The following is a 17,059-nucleotide window of genomic DNA, read 5'->3' as shown; positions in this document are numbered from 1 at the left end:
GAGGCATTGGAGTCAACATGGGCCAGCATCCCTGTGGAACACTTTCGACACCTTGTAGAGTCCACGCCCCGACGAATTGAGGCTGTTCTGAGGACAAAAAGGGGCTGCAACTCAATGTTAGGAAGGTGTTCCTAATGTTTTGTACCCTCAAACTCCCTTTTGGCAGTGAATGACCTCCTCTGGCCATAGAGAATACATGGGTGGTGGTGGTTCAGTATACACTGTACAGTACAGTCCTGGTGGCATTATGAGAGAGGTTTACACAGATTAAAAGTGCACTATGCAATAATTACTGCTTTTGAATGGTCATTTTAATTAGGATTAAGGACCCACATGAATAAGGATTGTGGCTTTAAATGTTTAATTCCTCTTGTTTGTCTTATTGTTTGGAGACTGAGACTAAGACTGAGAGGTACCTCTGTTTGTTGCTGTGCTGGCCACTTCATACTTCCTGCTCAGACTGGCCAATCCCAGGCCAGATCCTCAGGTGACCTACTTTGTCTGGTGTGATCCTGTGGTGACCTAGGTTGGCTGATGTTTTTTCAGTAGCATACAGCTCAGCACAATAAAGACCTTGGGGCTTATTTTCACTGAATAGAGATATCAGAGTGACAGAATAGAGTTATCAGAGTGACTGAATAGAGCTATCAGAGTGACTGAATAGAGTTATCAGAGTGACTGAATAGAGTTATCAGAGTGACTGAATAGAGTTATCAGAGTGACCAAATAGAGTTATCAGAGTGACTGAATATAGTTATCAGAGTGACTGAATATAGTTATCAGAGTGACTGAATAGAGCTATCAGAGTGACTGAATAGAGTTATCAGAGTGACTGAATAGAGTTATCAGAGTGACCGAATAGAGTTATCAGAGTGACTCAATATAGTTATCAGATTGACTGAATAGTTATCAGAGTGACTGAATAGAGTTATCAGAGTGACTGAATAGAGTTATCAGAGTGACTGAATATAGTTATCAGAGTGACTGAATAGAGTTATCAGAGTGACTGAATAGAGTTATCAGAGTGACTGAATAGAGCTATCAGAGTGACTGAATAGAGTTATCAGAGTGACTGAATAGAGTTATCAGAGTGACTGAATATGGTTATCAGAGTGACTGAATAGAGTTATCAGAGTGACTGAATAGAGTTATCAGAGTGACTGAATAGAGTTATCAGAGTGACTGAATAGAGTTATCAGAGTGACTGAATATGGTTATCAGAGTGACTGAATATAGTTATCAGAGTGACTGAATATGGTTATCAGAGTGACTGAATAGAGCTATCAGAGTGACTGAATGGAGTTATCAGAGTGACTGAATAGAGTTATCAGAGTGACTGAATAGAGTTATCAGAGTGACTGAATAGAGTTATCAGAGTGACTGAATAGAGTTATCAGAGTGACTGAATAGAGTTATCAGAGTGACTGAATATAGTTATCAGAGTGACTGAATATAGTTATCAGAGTGACTGAATAGAGTTATCAGAGTGACATTTTCAATTGACATAATATGGCGGGAATGTCACAAGCCGAGAGAGGGTTCGGTTGACATTCTCACTTCGCATCTCAGAAGTATCCCGTAGATGTCACAGTAGCCTCTAGCCAGGAAGCTAAGCATTGCAAACTATTCTACTAGCTAGCTACTAGCTAATGTTAAGCAAGCAAATCTTCATGCATCTACCATATTACACTTTTGAATAACGCAACAAATCGCACGCATGTTCAGACAATTTAACGGTTTATTTTCTGATCTGTACACTCATTGCATTTTTAGCTTCAAGACAAAAGCATATAGTTCCTGCTAGCTAAAGCTAACAACAAAAGCATATAGTTCCTGCTAGCTAAAGCTAACAACAAAAGCATATAGTACCTGCTAGCTTAAGCTAACAACAAAAGCATATAATTCCTGCTAGCTAAAGCTAACAACAGATCTTCATCAATTAACGTTAGTGTATAAAAAAATGAATGCCCACCCCTCTAATACAAATATAAAGAACAGCAGGCCTACCTTACAACATTACAACAAACCATGTTTCATTTTTGTTAACCCTCCTGCTGTGTTCTGGTGGAATTGGATCGATATACAAGTTTTCTCTCTGTCAAATGTAGTTCATTTCATCTGATTGTCATAAGGTTCCATGACTTTGTCCACACAGGGTACATGAACACACAAAATACATTTAGGTGATTTTCATTACATTTTGGGTGTTTTATTTAACTTATGTACAACTGTGGTGTTCTCGGTCAAAAATGACCGGTCATTAGACATTAATGGATGAGACTACAATTAGTGTATAAACCTGAGTTCAGGCACATGTCCATTCATCAGATGGACACACTTCCTCTCCCAGACCCCCCTCATGCATGAGTGTATGAACACACGCACACGCACACGCACACACACATGCACACACACTCGCGCACACACACACACACACACACACACACACACACACACACACACACACACACACACACACACACACACACACACACACACACACACACACACACACACACACACACACACACACACACACACACACACACCACACACACCTCACACCTCCCCCCTTTTTGGCTTCCATGGCAACCCCCATGGGAACCTTTCCCCAATAGAATCTTTCCTCCACGGAACCACACCTGTTGACATTCTCACAAACAATCGCAACATTGTTTCAATAATATATAGAATTTTTCTCGCAGCTCTGGTATATAAAGCTTTTTTGAGGCCTTGCTCACAATTCATTCTGTGGCAGCACAATGACCAAACGCTATACTGTATTTGAGGCTCTTGATCATATCTTTGTTCATGACACTGGTGAGGAGGAGAGAGTCCTGGTTAAACTTTGACACAAAGTAGTCTGCGATAAATAGCACAATATATTTCATCTGAGTATTTGTTATAGTCAAAATAATCCATACCTTATGCTTGTTTTACTCAAAAACGGGTTGTATGAGCTCAGGTCAATGAGGCCTACAGGCCATAAATAGCAAATAGAAGTTAAAAACTTGTAGTGTTCATCAAACTGATTTTCCTCAGAAGCTTCTGCGTTCAACACATGTAGTGTGGTTGTGGTTATGCTTAGATATATTCTCCAGACTTATGCATAGGGAATTGTTCATATGTTGTCCCCAAAATGATATAGGATACATTTTCTTCAAAGAAAAGTGATAATAATGCATTTTACTACCTTTCTTTTGTGTTTTCACCGATGGAAAGATGAAAAAAAAGTATTTATCCACAATCGACTCTGTGTAAGACAGGTCCTGGAGTGTCTTAACTAAACAAAACCCAAACATATGACCTGATTAGAAAAACCTGGTCACATCACAGCCTTTATAAAACAGTATTTAACACATGATCTATTTCTATGTCACACCCAGAGTATTTTAACAGGTTTAGGTTAGCCTATCAGATCAGGAAAAAAACTCTAGGCCCCAGGAAGACAATCCCCCCCACATCACTCTGGGACCCGTTGTGCCACCTGTGAAATCACCACACAATGTTACAAATGAGAAAACGAGTGTCGTGCTCGATTTCCGGAGGTAGCATTCCAAGACAGGATCATTTCGTAAGTTTTACACAACAGTATTGTCTCTGAAGAACCTCAACAAAAATGTCCCTTTGCTGTTGTCAATGTGAAAGCGGCCTTTGACTAGACGTTCAAGGCAAGCTAGTTCCTCACACCTGACTCCAACTCATAATTGGATGCGTTAGATTCGTTGTGTATAAAGTCCATGTTCAGTTACGTTTCCTGATTCATTTCAATCAGGATTTACAACAGATTTTGAGTCAAAGTACTTCTTGATTCTTTTTAATATATATTTTTTTTACCTTTATTTAAGCAGGCAAGTCAGTTAAGAACAAATTCTTATTTTCAATGACGGCCTAGGAACAGTGGGTTAACTGCCTGTTCAGGGGCAGAACGACAGATTTGTACCTTGTCAGCTCAGGGGTTTGAACTTGCAACCTTCCGGTTACTAGTCCAACGCTCTAACCCCTAGGCTACCCTGCCGTCCTTGTTTGTTTTCCTGTGTGTTTAAAATGAGAAAAACATCCCAATAGTAACAGTTCCTCACATTCTGTGCCAGGCCCCCCTATCGTTTTAGACTCATTATTTAGCGACCCGAAGAGAGAACAGCAACACACGGGTTCATTACATTAGAGGCAACTGAGCTCCAATATAAACTAGAGATTTGGCAGCTCCGTCTTCTCTGTGGTCTACATAGCAATTAAATGGGAAATGAGAATGGTGGGCTTTGATGTGATTTAATGATAAACAATCTTGAAACAGTAGAAAGAAAGAGATTTTATGCAGTATTTATTTGCATGACAATCTGAGTCTAGTCTATGGATGGAAATCAAACCTTCATTTTTTGATTGATTCAGATTCAGAAACAGAACAAAGATTTTTAAAGAACATTTCCCCCTGGTCAAGATGAGTCAGTCCTTTTACTATTTTATGAAATAGTTTAGGAAACAAAATGGCTGAATTGACATGAATGTTTCCATTGTGGTGAATTAAAGGCCATTGTTGAGGAAGACTGTCAGTCGCTGTATTGGCTCCACTTAAAGTGAGAATGGAGAGGAAATGATGGATCCTAGGAGTGTGTATGTTTGTGTGTGTGTGTGTGTGTGTGTGTGTGTGTGGCTCTCCTGTGTAGAGTTCATACCAGGACAAGAAACTCCTCTTTGACCCACTCCAACCTCTGGCATCCTCCTCTTCAGGCCTCCTGACCATAACTCTTCTCCAGAGTCTCTTTTCTCCCTCCCCCTCCCTCCCTCCCTCCCTCCCTCCCTCCCTCCCTCCCTCCCTCCCTCCCTCCCTCCCTCCCTCCCTCCCTCCCTCCCTCCCCCCCTCCCTCTGCCTCCCTCCCCCCCACTCCTTCCTCTCTCCTCTACCTCTTAACCTACTCACCCCTCCCTCTGCCTCCCTCCCCACTCCTTCCTCTCCCTCTACCTCTTAACCTCCACCCTTTCTCTCTCTTGACCTCCCTCCCTCCTCTCTCCTCTGCCTCTTGACCTTCTCACTCCTCCATCCCTCCTCTCTCCTCTGTCTCTCGACATACTCATTCCTCTCTCCTCTCTCCTCTGCCTCTCGACCTACTCACTCCTCCATCCCTCCTCTCTCCTCTGCCTCTCGACCTACTCACTCCTCCATCCCTCCTCTCTCCTCTCTCTCGACATACTCACTCCTCCATCCCTCCTCTCTCCTCTGTCTCTCGACCTACTCACTCCTCCATCCCTCCTCTCTCCTCTGTCTCTCGACATACTCATTCCTCTCTCCTCTCTCCTCTGCCTCTCGACCTACTCACCCTCCATCCCTCCTCTCTCTGCCTCTCGACCTACTCACTCCTCCATCCCTCCTCTCTCCTCTGTCTCTCGACCTACTCACTCCTCCATCCCTCCTCTCTCCTCTGCCTCTCGACCTACTCACTCCTCCATCCCTCCTCTCTCCTCTGCCTCTCGACCTACTCACTCCTCCATCCCTCCTCTCTCCTCTGCCTCTCGACCTACTCACTCCTCCATCCCTCCTCTCTCCTCTGGTTCTCGACCTACTCACTCCTCCATCCCTCCTCTCTCCTCTTACCTCTCGACCTACTCACTCCTCCATCCCTCCTCTCTCCTCTACCTCTCGACCTACTCACTCCTCCATCCCTCCTCTCTCCTCTGCCTCTCGACCTTCTCACTCCTCCATCCCTCCTCTCTCCTCTACCTCTCGACCTACTCACTCCTCCATCCCTCCTCTCTCCTCTACCTCTCGACCTACTCACTCCTCCATCCCTCCTCTCTCCTCTGCCTCTCGACATACTCATTCCTCTCTCCTCTCTCCTCTGCCTCTCGACCTACTCCTCCATCCCTCCTCTCTCCTCTGCCTCTCACAGTAGAGTTATCTGTCAGGTGATCTGGTTAGTTAGTAGGGTTACAGTAGAGTTATCTGCCAGGTGAGCTGGTTAGTTAGTTAGTAGGGTTACAGTAGAGTTATCTGTCAGGTGAGCTGGTTAGTTATTTAGCAGGGTCACAGTAGAGTTATCTGACAGGTGAGCTGGTTAGTTAGTTAGTAAGGTTACAGTAGAGTTATCTGTCAGGTGAGTTGGTTAGTTAGTTAGTTAGTAGGGTCACAGTAGAGTTATCTGTCAGGTGAGCTGGTTAGTTAGTTAGTAGGGTTACAGTAGAGTTATCTGTCAGGTGAGCTGGTTAGTTAGTTAGTAGGGTCACAGTAGAGTTATCTGTCAGGTGAGCTGGTTAGTTAGTTAGTAGGGTCACAGTAGAGTTATCTGTCAGGTGAGCTGGTTAGTTAGTTAGTAGGGTCACAGTAGAGTTATCTGTCAGGTGCGCTGGTTAGTTAGTAGGGTCACAGTAGAGTTATCTGACAGGTGAGCTGGTTAGTTAGTTAGTTAGTAAGGTTACAGTACAGTTATCTGTCAGGTGAGCTGGTTAGTTAGTTAGTAGGGTTACAGTAGAGTTATCTGTCAGGTGATCTGGTTAGTTAGTAGGGTTACAGTAGAGTTATCTGTCAGGTGATCTGGTTAGTTAGTTAGTAGGGTCACAGTAGAGTTATCTGTCAGGTGAGCTGGTTAGTTAGTTAGTAGGGTCACAGTAGAGTTATCTGTCAGTTGAGCTGGTTAGTTAGTAGGGTCACAGTAGAGTTATCTGACAGGTGATCTGGTTAGTTAGTAAGGTCACAGTAGAGTTATCTGTCGGGTGATCTGGTTAGTTAGTAGGGTCACAGTAGAGTTATCTGACAGGTGAGCTGGTTAGTTAGTTAGTAGGGTTACAGTAGAGTTATCTGACAGGTGAGCTGGTTAGTTAGTAGGGTTACAGTAGAGTTATCTGACAGGTGAGCTGGTTAGTTAGTTACTTGCCTAGTTAAAAAAAAAAATATCCTCTGGTTTTCACTTTGTTCCTCTCACTTGTACCTCACCAGTAGGAGGGAATATGTTTGTAGACTTCCTGTGTGTTTCTTACTCTGTCCATAAGCAAAAATAATAATTGGTCCACACATGAAAATATGAATTTTATTTGTATATTCTCTTTCGCTGCCTCTGTGTTCCAGGGTGACGGCCCAGCGCAGTATTGAGGATGCTGAGGAGATAGAGCGGGAACGGAGACGAAGGGCCAGGGAGAGACAGGGAGACCAGGACCCACACACCCACACTGGCCCAGCCAGCACCACCAGCCCCACACCAGACAATGGGCTCCCGGAGCTATATCCAATGTAAGTCACAAAGCTGAATGGAGGCTAACAGCCAACACTTTCCTGCTGTAGAATCCTACAATAGAACATGCTGCTCTGGTTATCGTAGACTGCACCAGGGTGTAAGACGAGACATCCCACACCAGTCTTGTTGTCATCTGTAGCAGCTGAGTAGCTCAGTTTGTAACACATGAGGTGAACTGCTTACTGTAGTGGCGCAACGGTCTAAGGCACTGCACCTCAGTGCTAGAGGCGTCACTACGGACGCCCTGGTTCGATCCTGGGCTGTATCACAACCCGGCCGTGATTGGGAGTCTCATATGACGGGGCACAATTGCCCCAGCTTCATCCGGGTTAGGGTTTGGCCGGGGTAGGCTGTCTTTGTAAATAAGAATTTGTTCTTAACTGATTTGTCTAGTTAAATTAAAGTTAATTAAAAAAAATATAAAAAATACAAATGTCTCAATGGTGCTGATTAGACTGTAGGTAATCTGACTGTCTCAATGGTGCTGATTAGACTGTAGGTAATCTGACTGTCTCAATGGTGCTGATTAGACTGTAGGTAATCTGACTGTCTCAATGGTGCTGATTAGACTGTAGGTAATCTGACTGTCTCAATGGTGCTGATTAGACTGTAGGTAATCTGACTGAATGGTGCTGATTAGACTGTAATCTGGTGGTGCTGATTAGACTGTAGGTAATCTGACTGTCTCAATGGTGCTGATTAGACTGTGCTGATTCTCAATGGTGCTGATTAGACTGTAGGTAATCTGACTGTCTCAATGGTGCTGATTGCTGAGACTGTAGGTAATCTGACTGTCTCAATGGTGCTGATTAGACTGTAGGTAATCTGAATGGTGCTGATTCTCAATGGTGTCTCAATGGTGCTGATTAGACTGTAGGTAATCTGACTGTCTCAATGGTGCTGATTAGACTGTAGGTAATCTGACTGTCTCAATGGTGCTGATTAGACTGTAGGTAATCTGACTGTCTCAATGGTGCTGATTAGACTGTAGGTAATCTGACTGTCTCAATGGTGCTGATTAGACTGTAGGTAATCTGACTGTCTCAATGGTGCTGATTAGACTGTAGGTAATCTGACTGACGTCTCAATGGTGCTGATTAGACTGTAGGTAATCTGACTGACGTCTCAATGGTGCTGATTAGACTGTAGGTAATCTGATTGATGTCTCAATGGTGCTGATTAGACTGATGTCTCAATGGTGCTGATTAGACTGTAGGTAATCTGACTGATGTCTCAATGGTGCTGATTAGACTGATGTCTCAATGATGCTGATTAGACTGTAGGTAATCTGACTGATGTCTCAATGGTGCTGATTAGACTGTAGGTAATCTGACTGATGTCTCAATGGTGCTGAATAGACTGTAGGGAAACAAGACAACATTAGCTAGCGTTCGCCAATGAAGTACTGTCACGTATCCTATCAGGGTTTACAGTATATAGACCTGGGCTGTGTCTCAATGGACCTGGGTTGTGTCCCAGATGACTCCCTGTTTACTATATAGTGTACAGATTTGACCGGAGCCCTTGGGGAACAGGGTGCTATTAGGGTCGCAGCCTTCAGTGTGCTGTGCTATTGGTTTTAAATGCCCTGTCAGTGTTGATGTGTACGACTCTAGATATGAAGGGAGAGACACTGCTCTACCCAGGGGAAGGCATTGAGCTGATCAGGAAAGGAGTTGACATTGCTTATCTACTGTTAGGCCTGACATAGTGAGTGTGTGTGTGTGTGTTTGTGCAGTCATGTGTGTGCATGTGTGTGAGCCATGTTCCTCCACAACAGGTCTATTGTATTGAATCAATGGTTTCCTCTTAAAGATGTGTGGTAGGCTATTACTTCTTGTTCCCTTGGTGACTCAAACCTACTGGTGACTCAAACCTACTGGTGACTCAAACCTACTGGTGACTCAAACCTATTGGTGACTCAAACCTATTGGTGACTCAAACCTATTGGTGACTCAAACCTATTGGTGACTCAAACCTACTGGTGACTCAAACCTATTGGTGACTCAAACCTACTGGTGACTCAAACCTACTGGTGACTCAAACCTATTGGTGACTCAAACCTATTGGTGACTCAAACCTACTGGTGACTCAAACCTATTGGTGACTCAAACCTATTGGTGACTCAAACCTATTGGTGACTCAAACCTATTGGTGACTCAAACCTATTGGTGACTCAAACCTATTGACTCAAACCTAAACCTTGACTCAAACCTATGGTGACTCAAACCTACTGGTGACTCAAACCTAACCTATTGGTGACTCAAACCTACTGGTGACTCAAACCTATTGGTGACTCAAACCTATTGGTGACTCAAACCTATTGGTGACTCAAACCTATTGTGACTCAAACCTATTGGTGACTCAAACCTACTGGTGACTCAAACCTACTCAAACCTACTGGTGACTCAAACCTATTGGTGACTCAAACCTATTGGTGACTCAAACCTACTGGTGACTCAAACCTACTGGTGACTCAAACCTACTGGTGACTCAAACCTACTGGTGACTCAAACCTACTGGTGACTCAAACCTACTGGTGACTCAAACCTACTGGTGACTCAAACCTATTGGTGACTCAAACCTATTGGTGACTCAAACCTATTGGTGACTCAAACCTACTGGTGACTCAAACCTACTGGTGACTCAAACCTATTGGTGACTCAAACCTATTGGTGACTCAAACCTATTGGTGACTCAAACCTATTGGTGACTCAAACCTATTGGACTGACTCAAACCTATTGGTGACTCAAACCTATTGGTGACTCAAACCTACAAACCTACTGGTGACTCAAACCTACTGGTGACTCAAACCTACTGGTGACTCAAACCTACTGGTGACTCAAACCTACTGGTGACTCAAACCTACTGGTGACTCAAACCTACTGGTGACTCAAACCTATTGGTGACTCAAACCTATTGGTGACTCAAACCTACTGGTGACTCAAACCTATTGACTCAAACCTACTGGTGACTCAAACCTACTGGTGACTCAAACCTACTGGTGACTCAAACCTACTGGTGACTCAAACCTACTGGTGACTCAAACCTACTGGTGACTCAAACCTACTGGTGACTCAAACCTACTGGTGACTCAAACCTACTGGTGACTCAAACCTACTGGTGACTCAAACCTACTGGTGACTCAAACCTACTGGTGACTCAAACCTACTGGTGACTCAAACCTACTGGTGACTCAAACCTACTGGTGACTCAAACCTACTGGTGACTCAAACCTATTGGTGACTCAAACCTACTGGTGACTCAAACCTACTGGTGACTCAAACCTACTGGTGACTCAAACCTACTGGTGACTCAAACCTACTGGTGACTCAAACCTAATGGTGACTCAAACCTACTGGTGACTCAAACATATTGTAACGGTTCTCTTTTGGTGAAGGAGAGTCGGACCAAAATGCGGCGTGTAGATTGCGATCCATGTTTAAATCAACAAACGTAAAACACGAATCAATACAAAAACTACAAAAAAACAACAAACGTGGAAACGTAACGAAATCCGAAACAGCCCTGTCTGGTGAAAACACAGAGACAGGAACAATCACCCACAAACACACAGTGAAACCCAGGTTACTTAAATATGGTTCCCAATCAGAGACAATGACTAACACCTGCCTCTGATTGAGAACCATATCAGGCCAGACATAGAAATAGACAAACTAGACATGAAACATAGAATGCCCACTCAGCTCACACCCTGACCAACCAAAACATAGAAATATACAAAGTAAACTATGGTCAGGGTGTGACAGTACCCCCCCCCAAGGTGCGGACTCCGGCCGCAAAACCTGAACCTATAGGGGAGGGTCTGGGTGGGCATCTGTCCGCGGTGGCGGCTCTGGTGCTGGACGTGGCCCCCACTTCACCGTAGTCTTCCCCCACCTTGTCCGCTTCCGTGACCTCCTAGCCACGGCAACCCTACTTAATAACACGGGACAGAGGGGCAGCTCGGGACAGAGGGGCAGCTCGGGACAGAGGGGCTCTTCAGACTCCGGCAGCACAGGAGAGGAGGAAGGCTCTGGCAGATCCTGGCTGACTGGCGGATCTGGAAGAGTCTGGCTGACTGGCGGATCTGGAAGAGTCTGGCAGACTGGCGGATCTGGAAGAGTCTGGCAGACTGGCGGATCTGGAAGAGTCTGGCAGACTGGCGGATCTGGAAGAGTCTGGCAGATCTAGAAGAGTCTGGCTGACTGGCGGATCCTGGCTGACTGGCAGATCTGGAAGAGTCTGGCTGACTGGCGGCTCTGGCTGCTCCATGCTGACTGGCGGCTCTGGCTGCTCCATGCTGACTGGCAGCTCTGGCGGCTTCTTGCAGACTGGCAGCTCTGGCTGCTCCATGCAGACTGGCAGCTCTGGCAGCTCCTTGCAGACTGGCAGCTCCTTGCAGACTGGCATCTCCGGCTGCTCCATGCAGACTGACAGCTCTGGCTGTTCCATGCAGACTGACATCTCTGGCTGCTCCATGCAGACTGACAGCTCTGGCTGCTCCATGCAGACTGACAGCTCTGGCTGCTCCATGCAGACTGACAGCTCTGGCTGCTCCATGCAGACTGACAGCTCTGGCTGCTCCATGCAGACTGACAGCTCTGGCTGCTCCATGCAGGCTGGCAGCTCTGGCTGCGCTAAACAGGCAGGAGACTCCGGCAACGCTGTAGAGGCGGAAGGCTCTGGTAGCGCTGGAGAGGAAGGCTCTGGTAGCGCCAAACAGGCGGGAGACTCCGGCAGCAGGAGAGGAGGAAGGCTCTGGTAGCGCTGAACAGGCGGGAGACTCCGGCAGCGCAGGAGAGGAGGAAGGCTCTGGTAGCGCTGAACAGGCGGGAGACTCCGGCAGCGCAGGAGAGGAGGAAGGCTCTGGTAGCGCTGAACAGGCGGGAGACTCCGGCAGCGCAGGAGAGGAGGAAGGCTCTGGTAGCGCTGAACAGGCGGGAGACTCCGGCAGCGCAGGAGAGGAGGAAGGCTCTGGTAGCGCTGAACAGGCGGGAGACTCCGGCAGCGCAGGAGAGGAGGAAGGCTCTGGCAGCGCTGGAGAGGCGAGGCGCACTGTAGGCCTGATGCGTGGTGCTGGCACTGGTGGTACTGGACCGAGAACACGCACAGGAAGCCTGGTGCGGGTAGCTGCTACCGGAGGGCTGGGGTGTGGAGGTGGTACTGGATAGACCGGACCGTGCAGGCGCACTGGAGCTCTTGAGCACCGAGCCTGCCCAACCTTACCCGGTTGAATGGTCCCGGTCGCCCTGCCAGTGAGGCGAGGTGGAATAGCCCGCACTGGGCTATGCAGGCGAACCGGAGAAACCGTGCGCAAGGCTGGTGCCATGTAAGCCGGCCCAAGGAGACGCACTGGAGACCAGCTGCGTAGAACCGGCTTCATGGCATTTGGCTCGATGCTCAATCTAGCCCGGCCGATACGCGGAGCTGGAATGCGCACCACTGCATAACATGGTGCCTGCCCGGTCTCTCTAGCCCCCCGGTAAGCACAGGGAGTTTGCGCAGGTCTCCTACCTGGCATAGCCATACTCCCTGTGAGCCCCCCCCAAGAAATTTTTGGGGCTGACTCTCAGGCTTCCATCCGCGTTGCCGTGCTGCCTCCTCAAACCAGCGCCTCTCCGCTTTCGCCGCCTCCAGTTCTTCCTTGGGACGGCGATATTCTCCAGGCTGAGCCCAGGGTCCTTCACCGTCCAGTTCGTCCTCCCATGTCCATAAATCCTTATGTTTCTCCTGCTGTTGCTGTTGCTGTTGCCTGTTACCACGCCACTTGGTCCTGTTGTGGTCGCCACTTGGTCCTGTTGTGGTGGGTGATTCTGTAACGGTTCTCTTTTGGTGAAGGAGAGTCGGACCAAAATGCGGCGTGTAGATTGCGATCCATGTTTAATCAACAAACGTAAAACACGAATCAATACAAAAACTACAAAAAAACAACAAACGTGGAAACGTAACGAAATCCGAAACAGCCCTGTCTGGTGAAAACACAGAGACAGGAACAATCACCCACAAACACACAGTGAAACCCAGGCTACCTAAATATGGTTCCCAATCAGAGACAATGACTGATTGAGAACCATATCAGGCCAGACATAGAAATAGACAAACTAGACATGAAACATAGAATGCCCACTCAGCTCACACCCTGACCAACCAAAACATAGAAATATACAAAGTAAACTATGGTCAGGGTGTGACACATATTGGTGACTCAAACCTACTGGTGACTCAAACCTACTGGTGACTCAAACCTATTGGTGACTCAAACATATTTTTGATGATGGACTCATTACGAGTATTTGCAAGGTTGCTATTTTCTAGTTAAGAAAAATCTAGTTAAAGAAACATCTGCAGGTGTGTGGTAGTGGTTTCAAATGTTACACAGGAAATAAATGGTCCTTTATTTTTTATTTTTTACCAGAGATCTAATTATGCTACATTCTTAGAAAAAAGAGTTCCAAAAGGATTCTTCGGCTGTCCCCATAAGAGAACCCTTTTTGGTTCCAGGTGGAACCGCTTTTAGTTCCAGGTGGAACTCTTTTTAGTTCCAGATAGAACCCATTTTAGTTCCAGGTAAAACCCGTTTTAGTTCCAGGTGGAACCTTTTTAGTTCCAGGTGGAACCCTTTATAGTTCCAAGTGGAACCCTTTTTAGTTCCAGGTGGAACCCTTTATAGTTCCAGGTGGAACCCTTTTTAGTTCCAGGTGGAACCCTTTTTGGTTCCAGGCGGAACCCTTTTTGGTTCCAGGCGGAACCCTTTTTAGTTCCAGGCGGAACCCTTTTTGGTTCCAGGCGGAACCCTTTTTAGTTCCTGGTGGAACCCTTTTTGGTTCCAGGCGGAACCCTTTTTGGTTCCAGGCGGAACCCTTTTTAGTTCCAGGCAGAACCCTTTTTGGTTCCAGGTGGAACCCTTTTTAGTTCCAGGTGGAATCATTTTTGGTTCCAGGTGGAACTCTTTTTAGTTCCAGGTGGAAACCGTTTTTGGTTCCAGGCAGAATAACTGTTATTATTCTACTTGTTAATGTTATTATGTTATTATGCTACTTGTTAATGTTTTAATGCACTTCTATGCAGCCCATTAATAAATCAACCTAAACTATATTTATTTTTGCTTTGTTGCAACAATGAGAAACGAGAAATGACAGAAGGCCGGGGCTACAGGAAGAGAGCATGCCTTCGTCCCAAAGGGCACCCTATCCCCTGTGTAGTGCACTACTACATAGGGCTCTGGTGAAAAGTAGTGCACTACTACATAGGGCTCTGGTGAAAAGTAGTGCACGACTACATCGGGTTCTGGTGAAAAGTAGTGCACTATATGGTGAATTGGGCTCTGGTCTAAAGTAGTGCACTATTTAGGGAAATGGGTGCCATTTGGGATACAGTCCATAGCTCACTCAGAGGAAACAGGATGCAGCAGTGGCGTCCGTTCCGTTGGCAGCGAGGTCGGTCGCTCAGTTTTGTGTGTTTCCATGGCCACAGTACATGTGTGTCCCGTTGCCATGACGCTGAGCCAAAGGCCCTGGGGTCTGGCTAACACCTGTCATCTGCTGGGCTAAACTGAAGCAAACAGGAAAACGCTCATCCAGAGGCCAGGCTCCTAGTGGCCGGGGACTTTAATGCAGGGAAACTTAAATCAGTTTTACCTCATTTCTATCAGCATGTAAAAATGTGCAACCAGAGGGAAGAAAATTGTCATCGACGCGGCTGTAGTGGAGCAGGTTGAGAGCTTTAAGTTCCTTGGCTTCCACATCACCAACAAACTAACATGGTCCAAACACACCAAGACAATTGTGAAGAGGGTACGACAAAACCTATTCCCCTTCGGGAGACTGAAAAGATTTGGCATGGGTCCTCAGATCCTCAAAAGGTTCTACAGCTGCACCATTGAGAGCATCCTGACGAGTTGCATCACTGCCTAGTATGGCAACTGCTCGGCCTCCGACCTCAAGGCACTACAGAGGGTAGTGTGTACGCCCCCACGCTGCTGCTACTCTCTGTTATTATCTGTGCATAGTCACTTTAGTAACTTTACCTACATGTACATATTACCTCGACACCGGTGCCCCCGCACATTGACATTGACTGTACCGGTGCCCCCTATATACAGTCTCACTATTGTTATTTACTGCTGCTCTTTAATTATTTGTTTGTCTTATCTCTTACTTTTTTAGGGTTTTTCTTAAAACTGCATAGTTGGTTAAGGGCTTGTAAGTAAGCATTTCACTGTAAGGTCTACACCTGTTGTATTTGGCGCATGTGACAAATACAATTTGATTTGATGATTTGACACACGCACACACACACACACACACACACACACACACACACACACACACACACTCGGCTGCTGTAGGCTGACTGCAGGTGTTTGGCTGTAAAGACTCACTTCCTGTGACCGCTGCCTGTCCCCTGACCTCTCTACAGTACCTGACCCCCTCTGTCGTTTCCCCTTTCAACATTGTGCTGACCGCTAACAATATTACAGAAGCCACCTAATTGTTTTCACAGTGGTTAGCAGCTAGGACGTTTAGCCACCTGATTGTTTTCACAGTGGTTAGCAGCTAGCACGTTTAGCCACCTGATTGTTTTCACAGTGGTTAGCAGCTAGCACGTTTAGCCACCTGATTGTTTTCACAGTGGTTAGCAGCTAGCACGTTTAGCCACCTGATCATTTTCACAGTGGTTTGTTTAGCCACCTGATTGTTTTCACAGTGGTTAGCAGCTAGCACGTTTAGCCACCTGATTGTTTTCACAGTGGTTAGCACGTTTAGCCACCTGATTGTTTTCACAGTGGTTAGCAGCTAGCACGTTTAGCCACCTGATTGTTTTCACAGTGGTTAGCAGCTAGCACGTTTAGCGACCTGATCATTTTCACAGTGGTTTGTTTAGCCACCTGATTGTTTTCACAGTGGTTAGCAGCTAGCACGTTTAGCCACCTGATTGTTTTCTTCCTACAGTGGTTCAGCTAGCACGTTAGCACCTGATTGTTTTCACAGTGGTTAGCAGCTGATATACGTTTAGCACACCTGATTGTTTTCACAGTGGTTAGCAGCTGATATACGTTTAGCCACCTGATTGTTTTCACAGTGGTTTACTTTTCTAGCAGGAGTTAGCAGAACTGATATACTGATTGGGTTTACTTTCTAGGCAGTTAGCAGAACTGATATACTTTGAGTAGGGTTCACTACAGCGGTTCTAGGCAACGGGAGTTAGCCTGATTGTTTTCACTAGTGGTTAGCAGAACTGATATACTTTGAGTTGGGTTTACTACAATGGTTTAGCAACACCTGATTGTTTTTACACAGTGGTTAGCAGCTGAGCACGTTTAGCAACCAGAACTGATTGAGTTTTTACACAGTGGTTCTAGGCAGCAGAACTGATATACTTTGAGTTGGGTTTACACGTTTAGCCAGAACTGATATACTTTGAGTTTTTACTACAGTGGTTCTAGCAGCGGCAGTTAGCAGAACCTGATTGGGTTTTCACAGTTCTAGGTTAGCAGAACTGATATACTTTGAGTTGGGTTTACTACAGCGGTTCTAGGCAACGGGAGTTAGCAGAACTGATATACTTTTCACAGTGGGTTTACTACTTCTAGGCAACCTGATTGTTTTTGAGTGGTTTACTACAGCAGCTAGGCACGTTTAGCAGAACTGATATACTTTGATTGTTTAGGCAACGGGAGTTAGCAGAACTGATATACTTTGAGTTGGGTTTACTTTCTAGGCAACAGTTAGCAGAACTGGTTCTAGGCAACGGGAGTTAGCAGAACTGATATACTTTGATACTACAGCGGTTCTAGAACGTTAGGGAACTTACTTTGACAACGGTTCTA

General features: G+C 46.0%; 1 protein-coding gene across 1 annotated transcript in view; it reads left to right on the top strand.

Annotated features, from left to right (window-relative positions):
- The window catches only part of LOC112239700 (lymphocyte-specific protein 1), a 30,469-nt gene that overhangs the window by 12,565 nt on the left and 845 nt on the right, over positions 1-17,059 (top strand). The window contains exon 2 of the mRNA XM_042315096.1: positions 7,061-7,222. Within this exon, the coding sequence (XP_042171030.1) occupies positions 7,061-7,222 (162 nt within the window). The remainder of the gene's footprint in view (positions 1-7,060; positions 7,223-17,059) is intronic.

Source organism: Oncorhynchus tshawytscha, unplaced genomic scaffold, assembly GCF_018296145.1.
Source record: "Oncorhynchus tshawytscha isolate Ot180627B unplaced genomic scaffold, Otsh_v2.0 Un_contig_7684_pilon_pilon, whole genome shotgun sequence".
Taxonomy (NCBI): Eukaryota; Metazoa; Chordata; class Actinopteri; order Salmoniformes; family Salmonidae; genus Oncorhynchus; species Oncorhynchus tshawytscha.
Note: the sequence above shows the minus strand (reverse complement) of the source record. Positions and strands in the feature narration are given on the sequence as shown.